Source organism: Peromyscus eremicus, chromosome 19 (genome assembly GCF_949786415.1).
Source record: "Peromyscus eremicus chromosome 19, PerEre_H2_v1, whole genome shotgun sequence".
In the NCBI taxonomy this organism is placed as follows: domain Eukaryota; kingdom Metazoa; phylum Chordata; class Mammalia; order Rodentia; family Cricetidae; genus Peromyscus; species Peromyscus eremicus.
The window spans coordinates 71,785,002-71,804,196 of record NC_081435.1 but is presented as its reverse complement, the minus strand read 5'-3'; the positions used below and the strand labels follow the sequence as shown (position 1 = coordinate 71,804,196).

The following is a 19,195-nucleotide window of genomic DNA, read 5'->3' as shown; positions in this document are numbered from 1 at the left end:
AATGAATGGTGTTTCCAGTGTATGCAACTTTATTTGAATAATGAAGTAAAAATCATTTAAAATGCAAATATATAATTTTCTCCCTACATACTTTCCTAATAGTATATGAAAATAAACAAATATATGATTTTTCAAAAAGAAGGTTTTGGGATTCCAGAGACTCTTTTACTTTTGCTTTTTTTTGCAAATTTCTTCTGAGAGCCTGCAGGACTCCACATTCTTCACACTGCCCATTTGTGCAAACATGTCCAGATGAATCCAGTGTTTAATGTTAAGAATCTTATAACATGCCAATTTGATTTGTAGCCTTTCATATCATAGAATGCTAATTAAAATCATATTTTTGCATGTGTCATGCCTTTCATGTACATATGCAAATAGATTCAGTTGCCTTTTAGCTATTAGTAATTAACTTTATGAAGGACAGCTGTAATACATAATTAACAAAAATGTTTGCAAGCCCTTTACATTCAAAGTTACAACAGTAAATCCCCACCCCCCCCAACTTCTCAAAGTAGCCATTTTTGTGTCATCTTCAGAGTGAAATCTGGTGCTGTAGAGAGTCATATAATCAATGTGGTGCTGTGTGGAAGGAAGGATGGTGTTCTGTCCATTCCTTACATATGCTTATAAGTTTATCTGTTTCTAAATTAAGATAGTGAGTTAGGAGATACTCTTGTTTGTTCCACCTATGTTGATATTTTCTTGGCACAAAAGCACATTTGTGTATGTGTGTGCATGCTATAGATATAGTAAACACTTAAGTCATTTAAAAAACCTCTCGCACTTACAACTGTGTTTCTAAAGAAGCTTCATTATAATGTATTCATTTTCCCTTTTACAATCCTTTAAATATTGAATAAAATGGTATTTTCTCAAGCCCATTTTATGATTGAAGTGTGAGATTGGCTAGGGGGCAGTGTACATTATACCGTGGTGCTTTTTCTCTTTCTTGCCCGCTGACAGTGGACACAGTGACTAAAGCACCGCAGTCATTATTTTGATCTTTTGTACACTGTTTGTATTCCCACACCAGATAAGGAGCTCCTCAGTTTAGATGCAGTTATTTCTTTTGCTTCCAGTAGGGTGATAGCTTTAACGAAGAGACAAGCGCTGTCCAGGAACTATTTGAATGAGTGTGTCCATGTTGTGCTAGTGTGTATGCCTATACCAGAAACATTCTTAAATGCTCTACAAATTTCCAGCCAATTGTCAAGATATAATTCTATAATTAATTTTCATTTATTTTTTTAGGGTTGCTTTTGTAATGAAGAAGCACTTAAATACTCACCTACTAGGCAAACATGGAGTTGGCACCCCAAAAGAAAGGTAATTTTCATTCCTTTGTAGTTTGTATTTAGTAAGTACAGTTACTTTTTATACTTTTAGTTTTGTTTAATGAAATAACTTCTCAAATTTGTATCAGTGGTTCATCTTGAATTTGTATCTTCCTTCTTGAACGCCATTTATTATGCCAACTTTTCAGAAAAATGTAATGGCATATGGTAATTTTAAAATCAAGTCTTGAAATACTTGAAAGGTACACTGATGTAAACAAAACTGTAACCGGAGGAAATTGTCCCTGGTAAACACCTTCATATATGGTAAAGCAAATGTTTAAAACTAAACATTGCGGGGAGCAACTAAATGTTGTCTTTACTGTATTCTTTTTTGGGGGTTTTTGAATAACGTTTTTGAATTCTTACTGTAGACTTAAGCACACTGCTGATATTAGAAACGAAATATCTTGTATCATCCTCCAAATAATAATACAGTTGCCATGTCCTGAAAAATAATACTACATTTATTGTGCCATCAACTTCCAGTTTTTTTTCCCTTTGGTGGTATACCATAATTAGCATTATCATGTAGGCTTTAATTATTGTAGCTGAACGGATATCTAGCAGTCAGCTACCAGGTGAGCATGGCTACTTCTGACAACTTTTAAGCTTTGGAGAGGTACTCACTCAATACTTGCAAAAACATCGTCGGCTTCCTGAGCTGGGCTGCGTTTTCAGCTTCCCTCTGAACCCTCAAGAGAAGACTCCAGATTCTACACTCACTTGAGTGTCAGTCATGACATGTTGACATCTCTGAAGTCATCTACCAAATAATGCTAGGCCAGAACCTTATTAGCAATATCTAAAATATCTAATGGCCTTTTCACAAATTAAAATGCTTTCAGTTTCCTTAGCATTAGAGTGTTGTTAGAGACTATGGTTATGTTCAAATATTAGCATATTGTGTCTTCCTTCTTTTTAAGCCTAAGCTTCATTTTCTCATACTTTTTTATTGTAATATTGAACTTATTTCTGGCTAAAATATACCCAGTTAACAACTGTATCATAGGCAGATTATTCTTGAAATGTAGAAAATTGTGTACTTTCAGAGAATAATTTGGGATGTGTCAAAGGTATTTCATACTTAGTTTAGAAAATGAAAAACTCATTTTTATTACTATGTTCCTTTTGCTTTCACATGAGTTATCCTAATCATCCTATAATCTTACAGAGTACATTATGATTCTAATTTTATAGCTATAAGGAATAGGAATCAAAAATATTGAAAAGAATTTTTTGCGTTCTTATGTTTTTCACACTTAGATCAGAGTCACGTATGTATAATTAGTCTTTATATACACGTTATTTATCATGCCAACACCTTCAATGAGAAGATACCCCGTATATAGTATACGATGGGTTTGAAAGTCACGAATTTACTTTTTGGTTTTTCTGTTTAGCTTTCCTGTGTTTTATAGGTATTTTCTGTTCCTTTAACTCCGTAGTATTAGCTAGAGAGATGTGGTGGTTTGAATGAGAACGGCCCCCATAGGCTCAGATATTTGGTTACTTGGTCCCCAGTTGTTGGCACTGTTTGAGAAGGATTAGGAGGTGTGATCTTGTTGGAGAAGTTGTGTCACTTTGAGGTTCCAAGGGCAGGCTGTCTTCTCAGTTAGTGTGTGCCCTCCCTCTCCCTCCTCCGCACTGCTTTCATATATATAGATGTAAGTAAGCTCTTAGCTACTGCTCCAGTGCCATGCCTGCCCGCTGCCTTGCTCCCAGTCTTGATGGTCATGGACTCGCCCTTTCGAATTTTACCCTGAATAACCTCTTTCTTCTATGGGTTGCCTTAGCCATGGTGTTTTATTACAGCAATAAAAAGTAACTAAGACAAGAGGTTTGCTGCCTTTCCATTGCTGTGACAAAATGTCTGAGCTAATCATCCTTAAAGAAGGAAAGTTTGCTTTGGCTGTTAGTTTCTCTGAGATGTTTTAACTATGGTCATTTGGTTCCATTCCTTTTTGTCTGTGACATATGTGGGGTTGTGCACAAGTTGGAGGACCCCTTTTATCTAAGGTCACCTAGAGTGGGAGAGAGATTCAGAAAGGGACCAGGGTATTCTTTCGGATCCTGATTCCTCCCAGTAGGCCCAGCCGCTTGCAGTGCCCAACACTTCTCAGTGTTGCCTTGGGTTGGTGACCAAGATTTAAACAGATTTCCATTGGGAGCACTCCAGATTCATCCAGTGACAGAAAGATCACATGGCTTCCTCTCGTGGGAGACACTGCTGTGCTCTTGCAGCCGTTATACGAGCCTTGTCAAGCAGTGTGAAAATGCAGTTAGATTATCTGCAGGGCTACTTTTAAATTCTTCAAGGACAAGATTCATCTAAACTAGATGTCTTTAAATTTTTCTTCCTGTTAAAAATTCTTTTATTCATATATATTTTTGATGTTGTCTTCTTTTCTGTCATTATTGTCAAGAATGATGCATCAGAAGTCTAGAGTTAGGTATAAATACTATTTTTCAGTGTGCATTTGTGTTTGGAGGAATCCATGACTTACAAATGTAATCTAGTACAAGGTTCCTCCTTTTTGTCTGTGTGGTTTTAAGCATCACAGAAATGGTGAGTTTGCTTTACCTTCAGTTTGGGAATAATGTTTGTCAATTAAGTTAAAGATTTTTCTCACCCATTTAAAACATTGATGCTTTGGCTATAATTTTGCAAGCTTGCTATATTTTAATTTTTCCAAGACAGTATAATCAGTTTATTTTTTATGTTTGGAATTTGATTCTACTCTCTAATGCATTGCATATTACAGAAAAAATGTAATAGAAATTAGCTAAATAGGCTGTGACAATTAAATTAATAATGCATTTTGTTTGTAAGTATTTAGGCCTTGTGCTTTGACTGATATATGAAAAAATGATAATTTATTAAAAACAAATTCACATACTTGCACTATAAAGTTTGATGAGCCAATAAATTTTGTCACCATGAATAGCATGGAAGAAAAGCAACTAAAATTTCACATTTGTTTTTGAGGACTCCTGAGTACTTGAAATGATGATAGCTTTGTTAAGAATCCAATTTTTTAATATACATTTGCATTAACTCACCTTAAGGTCATATAACATAGTATTTGTGAGATATTTTACACTTAATCCAAGGAACTGAATATTGCCACATCGAGCTCACATTTTTAAATAATAAACTCCAATTAATTTGCAAGTCCATTCTAAAGTAATCCCTGTTTTAAATGAGTAATTGTCTGTTATACAAGTGAATGAAATTTCCTTATAATGCTTTGATTTCATTCATAATAATCTTGAATAGAGCTTTTTTACAATTATAAAAATTATAAAAATTGTAAAACTAAGTTCAGCCAAAACCAGTGTGTTTCCCGTGAATGTCAGGTCTATGTAGTACAGTGCTTAAAGTCAACTGGCTTTGAACAGGGGGGCAGATAGGAGAGGTTTTTTTGCCTAGGAGTTTCATCTGCTTCTTTGATATTTTTATGCCCCCGAGTGTGTATGTGTGTGTGCAAGTGTGTGTGTGCAAGTGCGTGCGTGCTTGCTTGCTTGCTTGTGTCCATGAAATAATATCCTTACAGGTAGAATCTTTCCAGAATGCTCATGGTACCACTTTGGTATTAAAGGATTTTAAATTAGATAGTATATAATAAGCCGTAAGGGTTAAATGATTTAGTAGACAGAGGAACTGCACCTGCAATTTAATAATGATTATCCAGATCACAATCTATGCTTGCTTTAGGGAAACTATGTTTGGAAGACGTCAGCATAGTTGTGTGTTGTTTTTATTCAAGCTGGAGGTTACTTCTGTACATTTCCTTCAGGCAAATGAACCTTAATAGTGTTGGTGACCTCTCTTTCGTTGGACATTTGAGATTTGGGGCTAGCTGTCATTTGTAAAACGTTGTGGCCCACTAGGTGTGATTAAGGTTATTTGCATGTGCATGGATAGGGGCTCTTTACTAGATCATGGGCAACATATTAGTAGTTATACCCCTGAAGAAAAATGACTCCTCCAGCAACCATTACCTGACAGTAATACCTCAGGGAAGAAGGGGGCCTCATGAACCCCTCTTCCATTCATGCAGGAATGGTAATGGGTCCCATTTTGTGCAGATTTTGTAAAGGTAACTATTTGTCTTATGGTTTCTATTGCTGTGAAGAGACACCATAACCACAGAAACTCTTATAAAGGGAAAACATTTATTTGGGGTGGCTTACATTTTTAGAGGTTTGGTCCATTATCATCATGGTGTGGCATGGTGGTGTGCAGGAGACATGGTGCTAGAGAAGTAGCCAGGTGTCCTACAGGCAACAAGAAGTAGTCTGTCAAGTCACTGGGTGTACTTGTGCATAGGAGATCTCAGAACCCACCCCCACAGTAACACACTTCCTCCAACAAGGACACACCTACTCCAACAATGTCACACCTCCCATAAGTGCCACTCCCTTTGGGAGCCATATTCTTTCAAATTACCACACTATTATTGTTGTTTTTTCAAGACAGGGTCTCTCTGTGTAGTTCTGGCTCTCCTGGAATTTACTCTGTAGACCAGGCTGGCCTTGATCTCAGAGATCTCCTAGCCTTTGTCTTCCAAGTGCTGATATTCACAAGACTCCTCAGTCCTCTGTGTTGCAAGGCTTCCCTTCCCCTGTCACACTCCCTCTGTCTCCTCTTATTTGTTCCTTTCTTTCTCTTGTTTGCAATTAGTGTTTCTTTTCTTTTTTAAAACTACCCACACAAGTTAATTTAGGAAAAATAAAATGCTTATGGGCTCCTGTTGGGGTTAAAAATATCTACAGAAGAAATCTCTATTGTAGTAAAGTAGAAGACAAACATGCCTGTTCTTTCAGTCTTGTTTACTGTTTACCATAACAAGTAAGGCGCTTGCTGCATTTTTAATAACTTAATGTACCTTTGCATGTTTCCAGGTTCCCTTTCTTCTGTCTTTTTTGTGTCCTCATCTGTGGACAGTTAGGTCTAAATAATAGTTTGTAATCGTGTGACACAGTAGTTTTACGGAAAAGGAGGTTTTAATTGAAAGGAAGCCCAGTGAATCATTTCTCAGTAGAATGATTTAAGAGCAACATCATTCATCCAAAGGAAATGTTGTTCTCAATGGAAGATTGGCTTCTGCATTCAATGGGGTCAGTCAGTAGTTTATTTAGGTCATGTGGATAGAGACACAGTTTTCACCAAAGTCACCCAGCCAAAGTTTAGGATTGTATTGGTCATTTTGACATTCTTTGTTTACCATGCATGTAGTGCTGCAGTAGGTTTTTTTCTGACATCTACTTTGTAAGTTTTCTAGGTGAATGCTAACACAAATATCTATAGCATACCATGTCTAAAATGTCTGTAGCATACCATGTCCAAATTCCACACAGTTCCTGGGTCTTAGCATAGAGTTCAAGGTTGGCCTTCAGCTTGACATTTTCCTGCCTCAGTATTGTGTGCTGGGACAACATATGTGTGCCAACATGCTAGGCTTTGCACCATTCATTTCTTAAAGTTTGTGTGTGTGTTTTCCCTTTTATTATTATTATTATTGCTAAAAGCTGATTCTTTCGCTGTGCTGTTTTTGTTTTCTTTGTCCTATAGATCAGTTTTTACATTATAATTATTATGATAATGACTTAAACTTAAGAAAGTTTCAAGAAATAACATGAAATCAACTTTGTTAATTCAGTGTTTGGACTGCTGTTCATTAAAATGTCATATCTTGCCTGTAAGACTCAGGAAAGTGATTTCTCTTTGGTCTATTCTAGGAGATGTTGTGCATTCCTTGTAATGATTTGTCATTTTAGACTTGGGTCCTAGCAAATCATGTATGTAATTGAGTTTTCCTCTTTGTGTTTGCTGCTGGGAAGCTTAGATCCAAAACTGTGACCCATCTTAAGCATGTGGGAAGGACTTCAGGGAGTGCGATTTATTTACACTGTTTTTTCCAGTTTCACTTTTTTTTCTTTCTTCTCATGAGGAAGTCCCATTTATGTGAGTGATATATTTTAACAAGCTCACATAAATCAAAGCCCTCATAATTCAGGAGTGCTGCAATAGGAACTTGTAAAGTCAAGTCAATACTTTCTGCAAGTTCATGTATCTTTAGCCCCTTGGTTTTGTGTTTCTCTCTTGAGCACTGTACAGCCCTATTATTAGATACTTGTAAAAAATGTTCTTTCCATATCAAATGAAAACTTCTTGCATGCTTTAAGGTACCGCTTCACTCATTTTATTTTGCAGAATTTTCTCTTCTTTTAGAGACTTGCTCCTAAGGTTTGTTTCTGTGCAGCTGATAATTGTTTCCCAGCAAACAGCGGTTTTTGCTTCCCTTTTATAGTAGGTCACTTGTTCTCAGTGTATCAGAAATTCTCCTTCTTTATTATGTATTGGTTATGACACACAAACGTTGGTGTGTTTCTGAGAATGATGGAGACTTTCTTGGTCGTAGATAATCCAAGTTATTCAAAGTTAGTAGCTTTTGAGTTCTTGTCTGCAGAATTTTAAAAAAATTCAGTGACCATAGCAGGGTGAATTTTAGAGAGCAGTTATAGATGCTCCTAAGTGGGAGATAACAGAAAGTAGTATAGTGGACTGTGGGAGTCCAGCCCCTTGATAGCCCTCTCCCAGGGTCCAGGAAGAATCTAAGACCAGATGAATATCTAAGCTTTGATGGTAATAAATGAATCTAAGTACATGAAACTCTTTAGTCCATACATTTTATTTAATGAATCTAAGTACATGAAACTCTTTAGTCCATACATTTTATTCTGAGTCAGTTCTCTCTCTACACAGCCTCTTTTCTGCTCTTGTGCTTAACTCCTCTCTGTCTCTTCTTCCTAAGTTCTCTTTCTACATGGCTTCAGTTCTGTTCTCACGCTCTGCTTCTCTCTGCCCCTCCTCTTCCTGTCCTCTTCTAGCCCTAACTAAGCTTTTCTGCTGCCGATCTTATCTTTATCCTCAGTTCCTCCATCCATGCTTCTTCCTTCCTTTCCTACTCTCCTGACCTAATCTAATCCACCTACCATACAGAAAAAACTCTGCCTTGTTCTTTCTTCTCTGGCCAGGCAACTCTGTCTGATCCAGGAATTCTGTCTCAATCTCGTATGCAAAAAAAAAAAAAAAAAAAACAAAAAACAAAAAAACCAAACAACAACAACAACTTTTATCCTGAGTCAATTGCTCTGGAATGCCATTTCACCTGTGAGGGGAAGGAAGGTCTGGACTTCATTTGCACCAGGAACAAAGCTATGCATCTACACTTCAGCCTGTCTCCTAGGCCTAATGCAGATCAGCAATAGGTCTGAGAAGCTTATACTGTTTGCTGTTATGGCCTAGGAGTATGAGCACACAGGAAGCAGCTGATATATTAAAAGCCGAATAACATCAAATATTCCTTCACACTTGACTTCTCCTCCAGAAGGATTCCTTGACCCTTCCAGGTTTAGCTTCATCACATACAGCTGAATCTCTATTTCATGTTCTTGCAGCAGCCTGCGGCAATGGTGAGGGAGAAGCAAGGAAAGCAGGGGTCCAGGAGTATAGGGCATGTCAACTGCTAGTCTGGAGACCTTTTCACGGCCTTGCTGCAGAAGCTAGGCGCAGGTATGGGAGGAGGTGGGCTGGGTCAGCCAGGTGGAGCTACCAGGCTTCCAGCTTTCTCCTCTCAGTTTTAGTCATTTTCACATAACAGTGTTGAGGCAGGATGCTCATTTAAGAGAAAACAAAGATACAGAAGCCAGAACTGTCTCCTTGCTTTACTTGTCCATTCCTCTTCCTGTTCTTAGCAAAACTGGGAATGTAACATATCTGCTGCTTTGAAAGAATCCTTGTGATCCTAGTCATAAGATTTTAATTGTTAGTCTTGTCACATTTAAAGATGATAGCCTCTCTTCTGTTCCCATGGGCTTTGGGTTTGGACTTGTTAGGCAGAGGATGAGAACAAAGAGACACATACACAAGTAAAATGCTGCGGTAAAATAGTTTTGTGTATGAGGTGCTCCTTTGAAGAAGGCCCTTGTGAAGGGCTGCCTTTTAAATGATTATAGCCTTACAGCAATTCAAGGGAAGTGCATTGAGAGCTCTGAGATGCCCATGGGGGCAGTTTATCCTTATTCTAGGAGGTCTGGACTGCCCAGGGGCCTTGAGGAAGGCTTGGAGAGGGTAGTAAAGGAAAATACTTAAGATTATGGAGATGATGGCTTAGTAAATGCTTAACAAGGAAAGTATTCCAGTGGGATGGATGAGGGTTTGGAATGTGAGGTTAAGAATAGGAGAGTGAGTTGGATTCTGGCGCAGAGGTCCTTGTCTGCTGCTATGTCTTGTACTTTCCGTCCTTGTGTCAAGGAAGCCAACCCAGTAGAGAACTCTTGTAGAGCTGTAACTGACAGTGTAGAGTCAGGCCTTAAGGAAAGACATTTGGCCAGTGTATTGGCACTACCGTGGGCATGTCTCTATTGTACCCCATCTCTTTCCTGGGCTGTTGCATGGTTGTAGACGAATTTCTAAATGGTCTTAATAAATAAAAAAACACGGAGCCAGAAATTTGGGTTAAAGCCTGAGAGAAAGAACAGAGGATTAGGACAAACCATGAGCTAACCTCACCTCACCAACTCTGCAGCTTCCACAGAGAGCGACTTCCTGTCTACCCAGGCTTATATGCCTTGCTATTCTGCCATCTGATTTGCTTGCTGTGTAGCTACGTTACTTCCTCTTCCTGGCCAGCTCTGTCACTTCCTGTCTGTACAGACCTCCAGAACTCTATGATTGGAACTGGGATTAAAGGTGTGTGTCACCACACTTGGCTCTCTTCCCTAGTGTGGCCTTGAACACACAGTGATCCTGCCTGCTAAGTGATAGGATTAAGGGCATGTACTACCACTGCTTGACTTCTTCGTTTACTTAAAATGGCTTGCTATTTCCTCTGATCTCCAGGCAAACTTTATTTATTTAAAGCACAATTAAGATATCACCACATTTCAGCACAAATAAAATATCACATGGTAATTCAGTTTTATATGAGTCTCATCATGTTGCAGATTCCATGTGCATATAAGCTTTTTCATCAATCAGTAGTACTTGTCAGAACTTCTTCTGTCTCCCTTCTTGCCTCTTTTCTTGTCTGTGTTCTCTACAATGCCTACCCAACAGTCCACGTCTTCTGGCTGTCACTTTTATCATGGATAAAGGTCATGGCCCATCTTGCTGAGTCTCTTTCTTGTTTATTCCTTCTGTAGCTAATCTTTCTCATCACATTCTCATTGAACACTAGAGAATAAAGGCTGTGTGTATATGTGTGTTTATGTGTTTTTATGTTTAATTTTTAGGTCAGAATTTACTTTTTCTCATTATTCACCTTTCCCCCCAATGAAACCCAAATATTATAATATTGCAGCAATAATTATGTTATTCCATACTCCTTTATTGATTTATCAAGTAATTATTTAATTGGACAAAACGATTGAGATTTTTTTTCTTGGGATTCTAGAGACTAGTACTGCCATTAATATCAGCTGTAAAAATTATTAGCTGTTTTTAAATTTTTAAGAATGGAGGTGTTTCCTACCAGTTTGAATCTCAATTTTTTTGGCCATTCTTTTCTCTAATTTCACTCAATTTCCTTTTAGAACACTGGCTTATACATCTGGCCTCTGGTTAAATAGGCCTTAAACTCTTTTCTTTGATTCCCAGTCACTGCCAGAAATAAGGAGAACAAAAGCCTATACTTTTACTGCAGCCTTCAATTATGCCTACCTATCAACTTTAGCCAGTTTCATTATACAGCACTAACTTCTGTGAGAGGTTCTTTACATTCATGATTACTTGGTAGATTATTAAAAAAGTCCTAAGCAATATTTTTCCCAGGGAGTTTTCAGGAAACACAACTTTTCAAAGTAATTTTTATGAACTTGTGTCAAGGCAGTTTGACCGTCCATTTGAACCAATGAGTAACTATATTTTTATTTTCTTAATCAGAAGTGCTGTGATGGAAAAATAAAGGAGTTATACAATTATTTTCTAAGATGACCTCTTCAGACTCCAATTCTTGTTCCTAATCAACTTGTATGATCTATTGTGAGCTTAGGATGCAGGGATTCTATTCTTAGGTAGAACGTTCTCTCCCATGTATATGTCAGCTGCCATTGGTGTTCTGTAGTTATCCTAACATTCTGCAAAGTATCTCTTTCATTTCAGCTGACCTTGACTCCATTCCAGGAGACTCCTAGCATTACTTGGTAGTTATTAGACATTAGAACCTACTCATGTTGCATTATACAAATCAGTATTTATTAGTGTCAAAAGTCAAATATTGTTAATTTCACATGAATTAACGTAAAGTTTACATAGAAGTATATCTAGCATGATACAAGAGTATAAAATTTTGCTTTTCAGGGATATATTGCCATTGTCATTGCCATGGATTTTAGCTAAATTGTGGTGTGTGTGTGTGTGTGTGTGTGTGTGTGTGTGTGTGTATGTGTGTTTGAACAGTGGTATCTTAAGATACTGCCTCAGTATAAAAGGAAAGTCAAGGTAAGATTTGAGGCCTATTAGCCATTCATGGTGAACATTTTCTGTCTCCATTATATTGAAAGCCAACTTTCACTGTTGTCCAGCCTGGAGTCGATGTCAGAATAAAAGTTTGCATTGCATCTACTGGAACATTTTCCAATACTTGGGTTCTGTAAGGCTTTTCCTAGATTTAATTTTTAAGTAATCAATTACTTCTTAGGAAGCTAATGTGCTTCTGAGCATGTTCTTCTATGTTTTCTTTAAGAATAACTTCTACATTGGCTATAAATTAGGTGATTCATTTTAAGACATGAGAATTTTTTCTTCCTCAAGATACAGTTTTACTTGGTTTAAATTGTAATTTGCAAATGCTGCGTGAAAATTACAATGTAAGCTAGTATATATGTATGTCAGCTTGTGCTGTATGTTTCTTTTTTTTTCCCCTCTCTCCTCTCTTTCATTCCCTCTCTCACCTTCTCTCTGCCTCCTCCCCAAATCCACTCCTCCTCTCTTTCTGTTCAGAAACAGCAGGCTTCCCTCCCATGAGTATCAACAAAGCATGGCATTTCAAGTTGAGCTGGACTAAGGTCCTCCCCTTGTCTTAAGGCTGGATGGGCAATGCAACCCCATAGGAGGAATAGTGCTGTATTTTTTTTAATGAGTTAACATTGTGTGTTGTCCCAACGTGGGTGGTCTAGACCACACTCCTACTTGGTTTGCATGCTGTTGTGACATTAATGCAAATATATAGTTATAAAATCACAAGACATTGTATATAGGTATGGCATTTTACAATTTTAAAAATACTTGTTTTTCAATAAAATGATTGAAGAAGTTTCTGTTTGCTAAGGTTTAAATAATTCCTGCTTCTCTCTTCCTTTTCATGCACATGTGGCAAAGCAAGAGTCATGGGAAATAGCAGGTTCAGTGTAACACCTATAGAATGGTTTAATTTAAATTAGATAGTTTGCTGGTTTTATTTATTTATTTATTTACTTATTTCTTCCTTTCTTCCTTTCTTCCTTCCTTCCTTCCTTCCTTTCTTTCTTTTTTCTTTCTTTCTTTCTTTCTTTCTTTCTTTCTTTCTTTCTTTCTTTCTTTCTTTCTTTCTTTCTTTCTTTCTTTCTTTCTTTATGTCTCCCTTCCTCTCTCAATACAGAGATCCACCTACCTCTGCCCTCCTGAGTGCTAGGGTTAAAGGCATGCACCTCCACCACCCATTATTTTTATAAATTGAATTTTTATTATCACGTATCATTCAGAGTAAAAGATTTCATTATAACATTTCCAAATATGCATATAATTTACTCATACTCCTATTCTATTCTTTATTATATTCCTTCCTTCTCTCAGCCCCTTTTCTAAGTTCTCTTGGTATATCCATCCTATCAATCCCTTTTTTTATGTCCTGGGCTGTTTCCCCTAGATTTCACCTGTCAGAGAAAAACATGCATTTGTTTTTTGTGGGACTAGCCCATTTTACTTACCATGATGATCTCTAATTCTATCCATTTTCCAATAAATAACTATTTCATTCTTGTTTATGGCTGACTAATACTCAATTGTGTATGTGTACACCATTTTTTTTCATTTGCATAGGGATATGCTGGCTTAGATTGGTTTGGTTATAGACCTAGGAGCTCTATTTTTAGTTTTTGTGTTTTTTTAATTTTTACCAATTTTGTTTTATGTGTATGAATGGTTTGCCTGCATGTATATATGTGTGCTATGTCTCTGGTACCCATGTAAGGTCAAAAGTTTGCATTGCATCTACTGGAACTGATGTTATAGATGGTTGTGAGCCACCATGTGGCTGATGGGAGTTGAACATGGTCCCTCAGCAAAAGCAAGTGCTGTAAACCTCTGAACCTTCTCTCCAGCTCCATATTTCTAGGTTTTTTATTTTTAGGAGCCTCCATACTGATTTCCATAATGGCTGTGCTAAATTTCATGAGTACTTCAGTGAATCTGCCACCCAACTGCAGCAGTATCTGTTTTCGGATGACAGCCATTCCAAGTGGGTGAAGTGGACTTTCAGTGTGCGTTCTGTTTTCGTCTGTCTCGTGGGGAAGGTGTGTAATTTTTTTTTCCATTTATTTTTGCCTGTTTGTACTTTTTCATTTGAAGTTCAAAACCACCACCATTTATTGACTGGATTTCTTGCTATTTTGTTTTTGAGTATTGGGCTTTTCAGGTTTTCTAGCTATTGGTTCCATGTTGGATATACTGATGACACAGATTGTCTCCCCTCAAACACTGGCTCTTGCTGTGCTGTTTGGTTTTTTTTGCAGAGCAAGCATTTGCATTTGATTCAATTCTGTTTGTGTTTCTGACTCCTGTTTACTGAGCACCTGGGTTCCTACTTAGAAATCCATTCCTGTGCTCAGATATTCAGGTGCTTCCTGTACCTGGATTCATACTGCAAAAGTGCAGGGCTTAGTGTAAGGTCATGATCTGTTTTCAATTGATTGTTTTAAAGGATGAGAAAAAAGTATTTTCTTTCATTCCATTTTTTGAGTATCTAGCTTTTCAATATCATTTACTTAAGCTCCACTGTCATTTGTTTATTTTAGTCATCTTTTTCAAAAATCATATCGTTATTGCTCTATAGGCTTATTTGTTTGTGAGTTAGTCATGTGCTCTGTCCTGTCCTGTCCTGTCCTGCTAATTCCATTCATCCTATTTGTACACATACTGTTTTGTTTCTATATTTTGTTGCATTGTTACCCTAATTCTAGGATAAAGTCAGGGACCACGATTCCTTTACACTTGATTTCAGTCCTCTTGTTTTTGGAACATTATTTACAGAAGAGAAAGAATAATCATCACATTCATTTCTTTGATGTTTTTGAGACAGAGTCTTGCTTTGCAGCCTAGGCTGGCCTAGAACTTGCTGTCTTACTGTCTCATCCTCTTGAGTGCCAGGATGTCACATGTCTACCAGTAATCCTGCCCTTCAGTTTTCTTTTAAGGAACTTGTAATGGTTACTTCTCTCCTTTGTTGTCACTGTTCATGATAGTGCTTGATACTTATTTTTCTTAGTTCACATTTATAATTATATAACACAACTAACTATACTTTTTGGCAACTAGATAGTAGTAAACTTCTGGATAAAAAATTTATAATTCATTTTTTCTTCTAAAATACATGTTTATACCTTTTTTCTATTTATTTTTATGTATTTTTTCTTGTGTTGTATGTGCAAGTGTGTGTGCATGTGGTGGTGTTTCTGTGGGTGCCTGTGTGAGTTTATGAGTATATGCATGAATGTGTTGTTGTTTGTGTGCAGACTGAGGTGCCACTCCTCAGGTGCCATTCATTCTGTGTCTGAGACTGAGTCTTGCCTGGCGCTCACTGAGTAGTCTAGTGAACCCCTGAGTTTTACCTGTCCCACCTTCTTATTGCTGGGATTATAAACAGAGGTCTCCATGCCCAGCTTTTTAAACCATTATTTTAAAGTGTGTGCTTGTGCATTCACACACACGCAGGTGCCCCCACCATCCATGCTCGTGCCTCTTCCTCAGCCCCAGGAGGCCAACAGTGCTGGAGTTGCTGGCATCTGTGAGCTGCCCTTTGTAGTGTGAAGAGACCAACTTGGGCCCTCTGCAAGAGCGGCATGTGTTCAGCAAGCAAGGAGCCATTTCTCCAGCTCCAAGCTAACTGATCTCCCTAGCCCATTGCCCTTCTTCAATATTGCAGATACAGGGATACAACTTTGAAATAAGGAAAAAAATTCCCTAGATGAAATAACACAGTACCTGTTATTAAAAATATAGGAGCATACTATTTTGTTTCATTTTGTTGTATTTTATGTGTGTTTGTGTGTTGTAGTATATAATGTATACATATGTATGCACATGCATGGAGAAGACGGAGGTTGATATCTGATAAGGGATTTCTCTCTCAGTCACTCTCCATTTTGTTTTTTGAGGCAGTATCTCTTCCTGAGTCTGGAGCTCACTCACTGTTAGCCTGGCTGGGCAGCCCCGGGATCCGGCTCTCTTCAGCTTCCAATCCTTGGGTTTAGGGACTTGGTCTGCCATTCTCAGCTTCCTGCCTGGGTTGTGCAGATACAGATTCAACTCTTCATGTTTGCACAGCAGACATTTTGCCGACTGAGCCATCTTCCCAACTCTGAATGTAATGTGTGGATTTTTCTTTTTGAACTACTCTCTTTAATGTCTTTCCCTGTAAATATATCAGGAAAGCAAAACAAACCCCAAAACTTTAAGTGAAGCATAGCTGTGTAACCATATAAACTCTGAGATGAGAAATGTTGAGTTGGTATTTCAGGAAGATTTTCCTTCTTGCCTTATATTTGGATGTTGGAGCTGTCATCGAGTCATTTTTGCTGCAGAATGGAGCAGTTCTTGGAGGGCAAGAATCAGAGCCAACTCTTGTTCATTGTAGAGGAGAGGGCTTTTATGAACAGATGGCTTGGGAAGCAAAGCCTGCAGCAGCCTGCAGGTGCCTCTCCCTGACTTTCCCTACCTGTTAGTACTTGCCCCGCTCATCCTTTCCCTTTAAGGAAACCTAAATGGCTCTGTCTTCTAAGACATTCTAATCCAAACATGACAGCCTACTGGTATGGCTGTCTCCTGTGTCTGTGTATCTGTGCTTTCATAGGTGCATCTAGTTTCTTTCTGTCTTGGCCTCTTTCTGAGAATGGTTGGACCACAGAGAACTCTTTAGCCTGGCTGCCTCCTGCTGTCCAGGACATTGTGGCAGGGGATTCCTGCATGTGTTCTTCAGTCACCTCCACCATTTGCCCTTTGTTTGGCCGCTAGCCCTAAAGCTGTCTTCAAGGAAACCACAGAGTTTGCAGGTATTTTTCCTTATTGGTATACTTCATAGCTTTATTAACAGTTTGAGAATATGTTTTTAGAATAGTTACACCTGACAAAGAGCCTCATAAGTTTTTGGCAATCCTTGCTACCTTTCATGGGTCAAGTTGTGTTCTGTAGGTGGCTTTCACAGGTCTTAGTTCATTACTTTGCAAATATCAGTGACTTGATATTTTTAATTTGCACTGAGTAGCTTATTGTATACTTTTGTACTAGCAGGGAAACCTTTATATTTCTTAGATATGAAGATGGCTATAGAGTTGTCCTTTTAATAACTCAGTTTAACAATTTTGGAAATTAAAAGTAGCATGTATATATTTTTTAGTATTATTTCATGTTCATTTTGTTTAAAAAAAAGTAAAAAATAAAAACTCGTTATGAGTTCTGTGGTCCCTGAGGGAAGGGATCCCGTTTAAGACTGAGTGTCCCAAGGTCTCTCGCTCGGCACGTTGTCCAGTTGCGGGCCTCTGTATTTGCTCTCATCTGCTGCAGCAGGAAACTTCTGTCATGACGGTTGAACAAGGCACTGATCTCTGAGGACAGCAGAATGTTGCCTCGAGTCAGTTTACTGGTGTGCTCCTTTAGTAGAACAGTGGTATTTGATTTTCCCCTAGGTCCCTGGGCTGTCTAGTCTCAGGTTCTTGGCCACCTGAGCAGTATCAGGCATTGATTGCATCTTGCGGAGTGTGCCTTAAATCCAATCAGGTATTGGTTGGTTTCTCCAACAAGCTTTGGGTCACTATTGTAGCACAGAAGAAGAGGCAGAAAGATTGTAAGAGCCAGAGGGTATGGACAACACCAAAGAAACATGGCCATCTAAAACATGGCAGGCCTGATGGTCCGTGCAAACTCAGAGACTGGAAGCATGCACAGGGCCTGCACAGGTCAGTGCCAGATGGAGTCTCAGCACGGAGAGATATGGATTCTTGCTTCCATCCCTTGCTCATTAGCTGTCACCAATTGATAACCATCTGAAATGAAAAATTAGTCTCTTCCAGCTAAGTCTCACCGGTAATACAAGCCATCTTTAAGAGCAGGCCCTAGGTCCAACAGTAGATGGCCCGCATAAAACGAACTCAGTGGTATCCTTGGAGGTTCTTTGTTTCATACTGTTTTATGCCACCACCACCCCTTTTCTACCTGACAAGTCCTTTGTGTTTGTATTATGGCTTCTGCTTTTGAGTTTTTATGAGATTTGTGTGTGTGTCTGTGTTTTAATGTTTTCAGAAAGGTTGTGAGGCATGTTCAAGCTAAAAACAGAAGTAATTTATATTTTATATATAAGTATATATATTCAAGCTTTTTAGATAGAAGTAATTTATATTTGGATATATTTTGTGCTAAGTTTTAAAATTCAATCTCTAGAATTATGATGTAAACTTAATAATTTATTATTTACCCATCCATTTTATGCTCACCTTTTTATTAAACCTCATTTCTTCGACACAAAGGGTAATCAGTTTGTGATTGCTCCTGTTTCTCTGTATTCCTTTATTGCTGCGTTTTATTCTCATTTCCTTTTTTTTTAGATTGACCCTACCAAATCTATTTTTAGTAATCTTTCTCATGTAGGAATTTTATGATTGATTAATTGATTAAATTATTACATTGTTTCTAAAACCACTGATTTCATAGCTTGTAGCTGTCATTATAGTCTTTCATGATATTTTGAGTAAAAAATCATGGATAAGTGCTTAAACTTCCAGTTCTCATCATAGTAATCAGTGATAAATCGTGCATTTCTTTCTGTATTTATAGCAGATAATTCTTTCCATTTAAACACACTGCCTCTCCTCCACTTTGGGGGTGTCTTTAGTTTGTATGTACATGTGAGTGCAGGTGCCCTGGAAGCTGCCATGTGGGTCCTCTGGAAGAGCAATCAGTGCTCTTAACCATTTAACCATCTCTCTAGCCTTTTATTGTACTAAACCACCTTTTTGGTCCCTTATTGTGATAAAATTTTTATGATAATGCAATATATAGAATGCTTAATTTTTTTTTCTTTCAGTTGTGGTACCCTTATGTCACCATTTGTAGAAAGTGAATATAGAGCAACATTTTTTTTTCTTGAACATATCTCAAAATTAACTTGCTTATATTGCATACCTTACTTGAATCTAAATTAATTTAGCTATTTGTTGTGTTTAAGTCCAGGCATCAGGAAACTTTAAAGTGAAACTTCTTACCTAACGCTGCATTTCACTCTTAGGGGTAAGTCCATTTCACAAGAGTCTTTCAGTGATGGGTCCCGCCATTGCTGTTTTTCCAGCCTTAGGAATCCTATTCAAGTGCCTTGATCTTCAGGTTTGTTTGTTTGTTTGTTTGTTTTTTTTTTTTTTTTTTTTTTTTTGGTTTTTCGAGACAGGGTTTCTCTGTGTAGCTTTGCGCCTTACCTGGAACTTACTTGGTAGCCCAGGCTGGCCTCGAACTCACAGAGATCCGCCTGGCTCTGCCTCCCGAGTGCTGGGATTAAAGGCGTACGCCACCACCGCCCGGCTTTGATCTTCAGTTTTACTGTGGTTCA

At 37.9% G+C, this 19,195-nt stretch overlaps 1 protein-coding gene across 1 annotated transcript in view; it reads left to right on the top strand.

The window, feature by feature from the left end:
- The first annotated feature begins 1,259 nt into the window (after window positions 1-1,259).
- The window catches only part of Znf407 (zinc finger protein 407), a 260,585-nt gene continuing 242,649 nt past the window's right edge, over window positions 1,260-19,195 (top strand). The window contains exon 1 of the mRNA XM_059246404.1: window positions 1,260-1,329. Coding sequence (XP_059102387.1) covers window positions 1,268-1,329 — 62 coding nt within the window. The 5' untranslated portion in view covers window positions 1,260-1,267. The remainder of the gene's footprint in view (window positions 1,330-19,195) is intronic.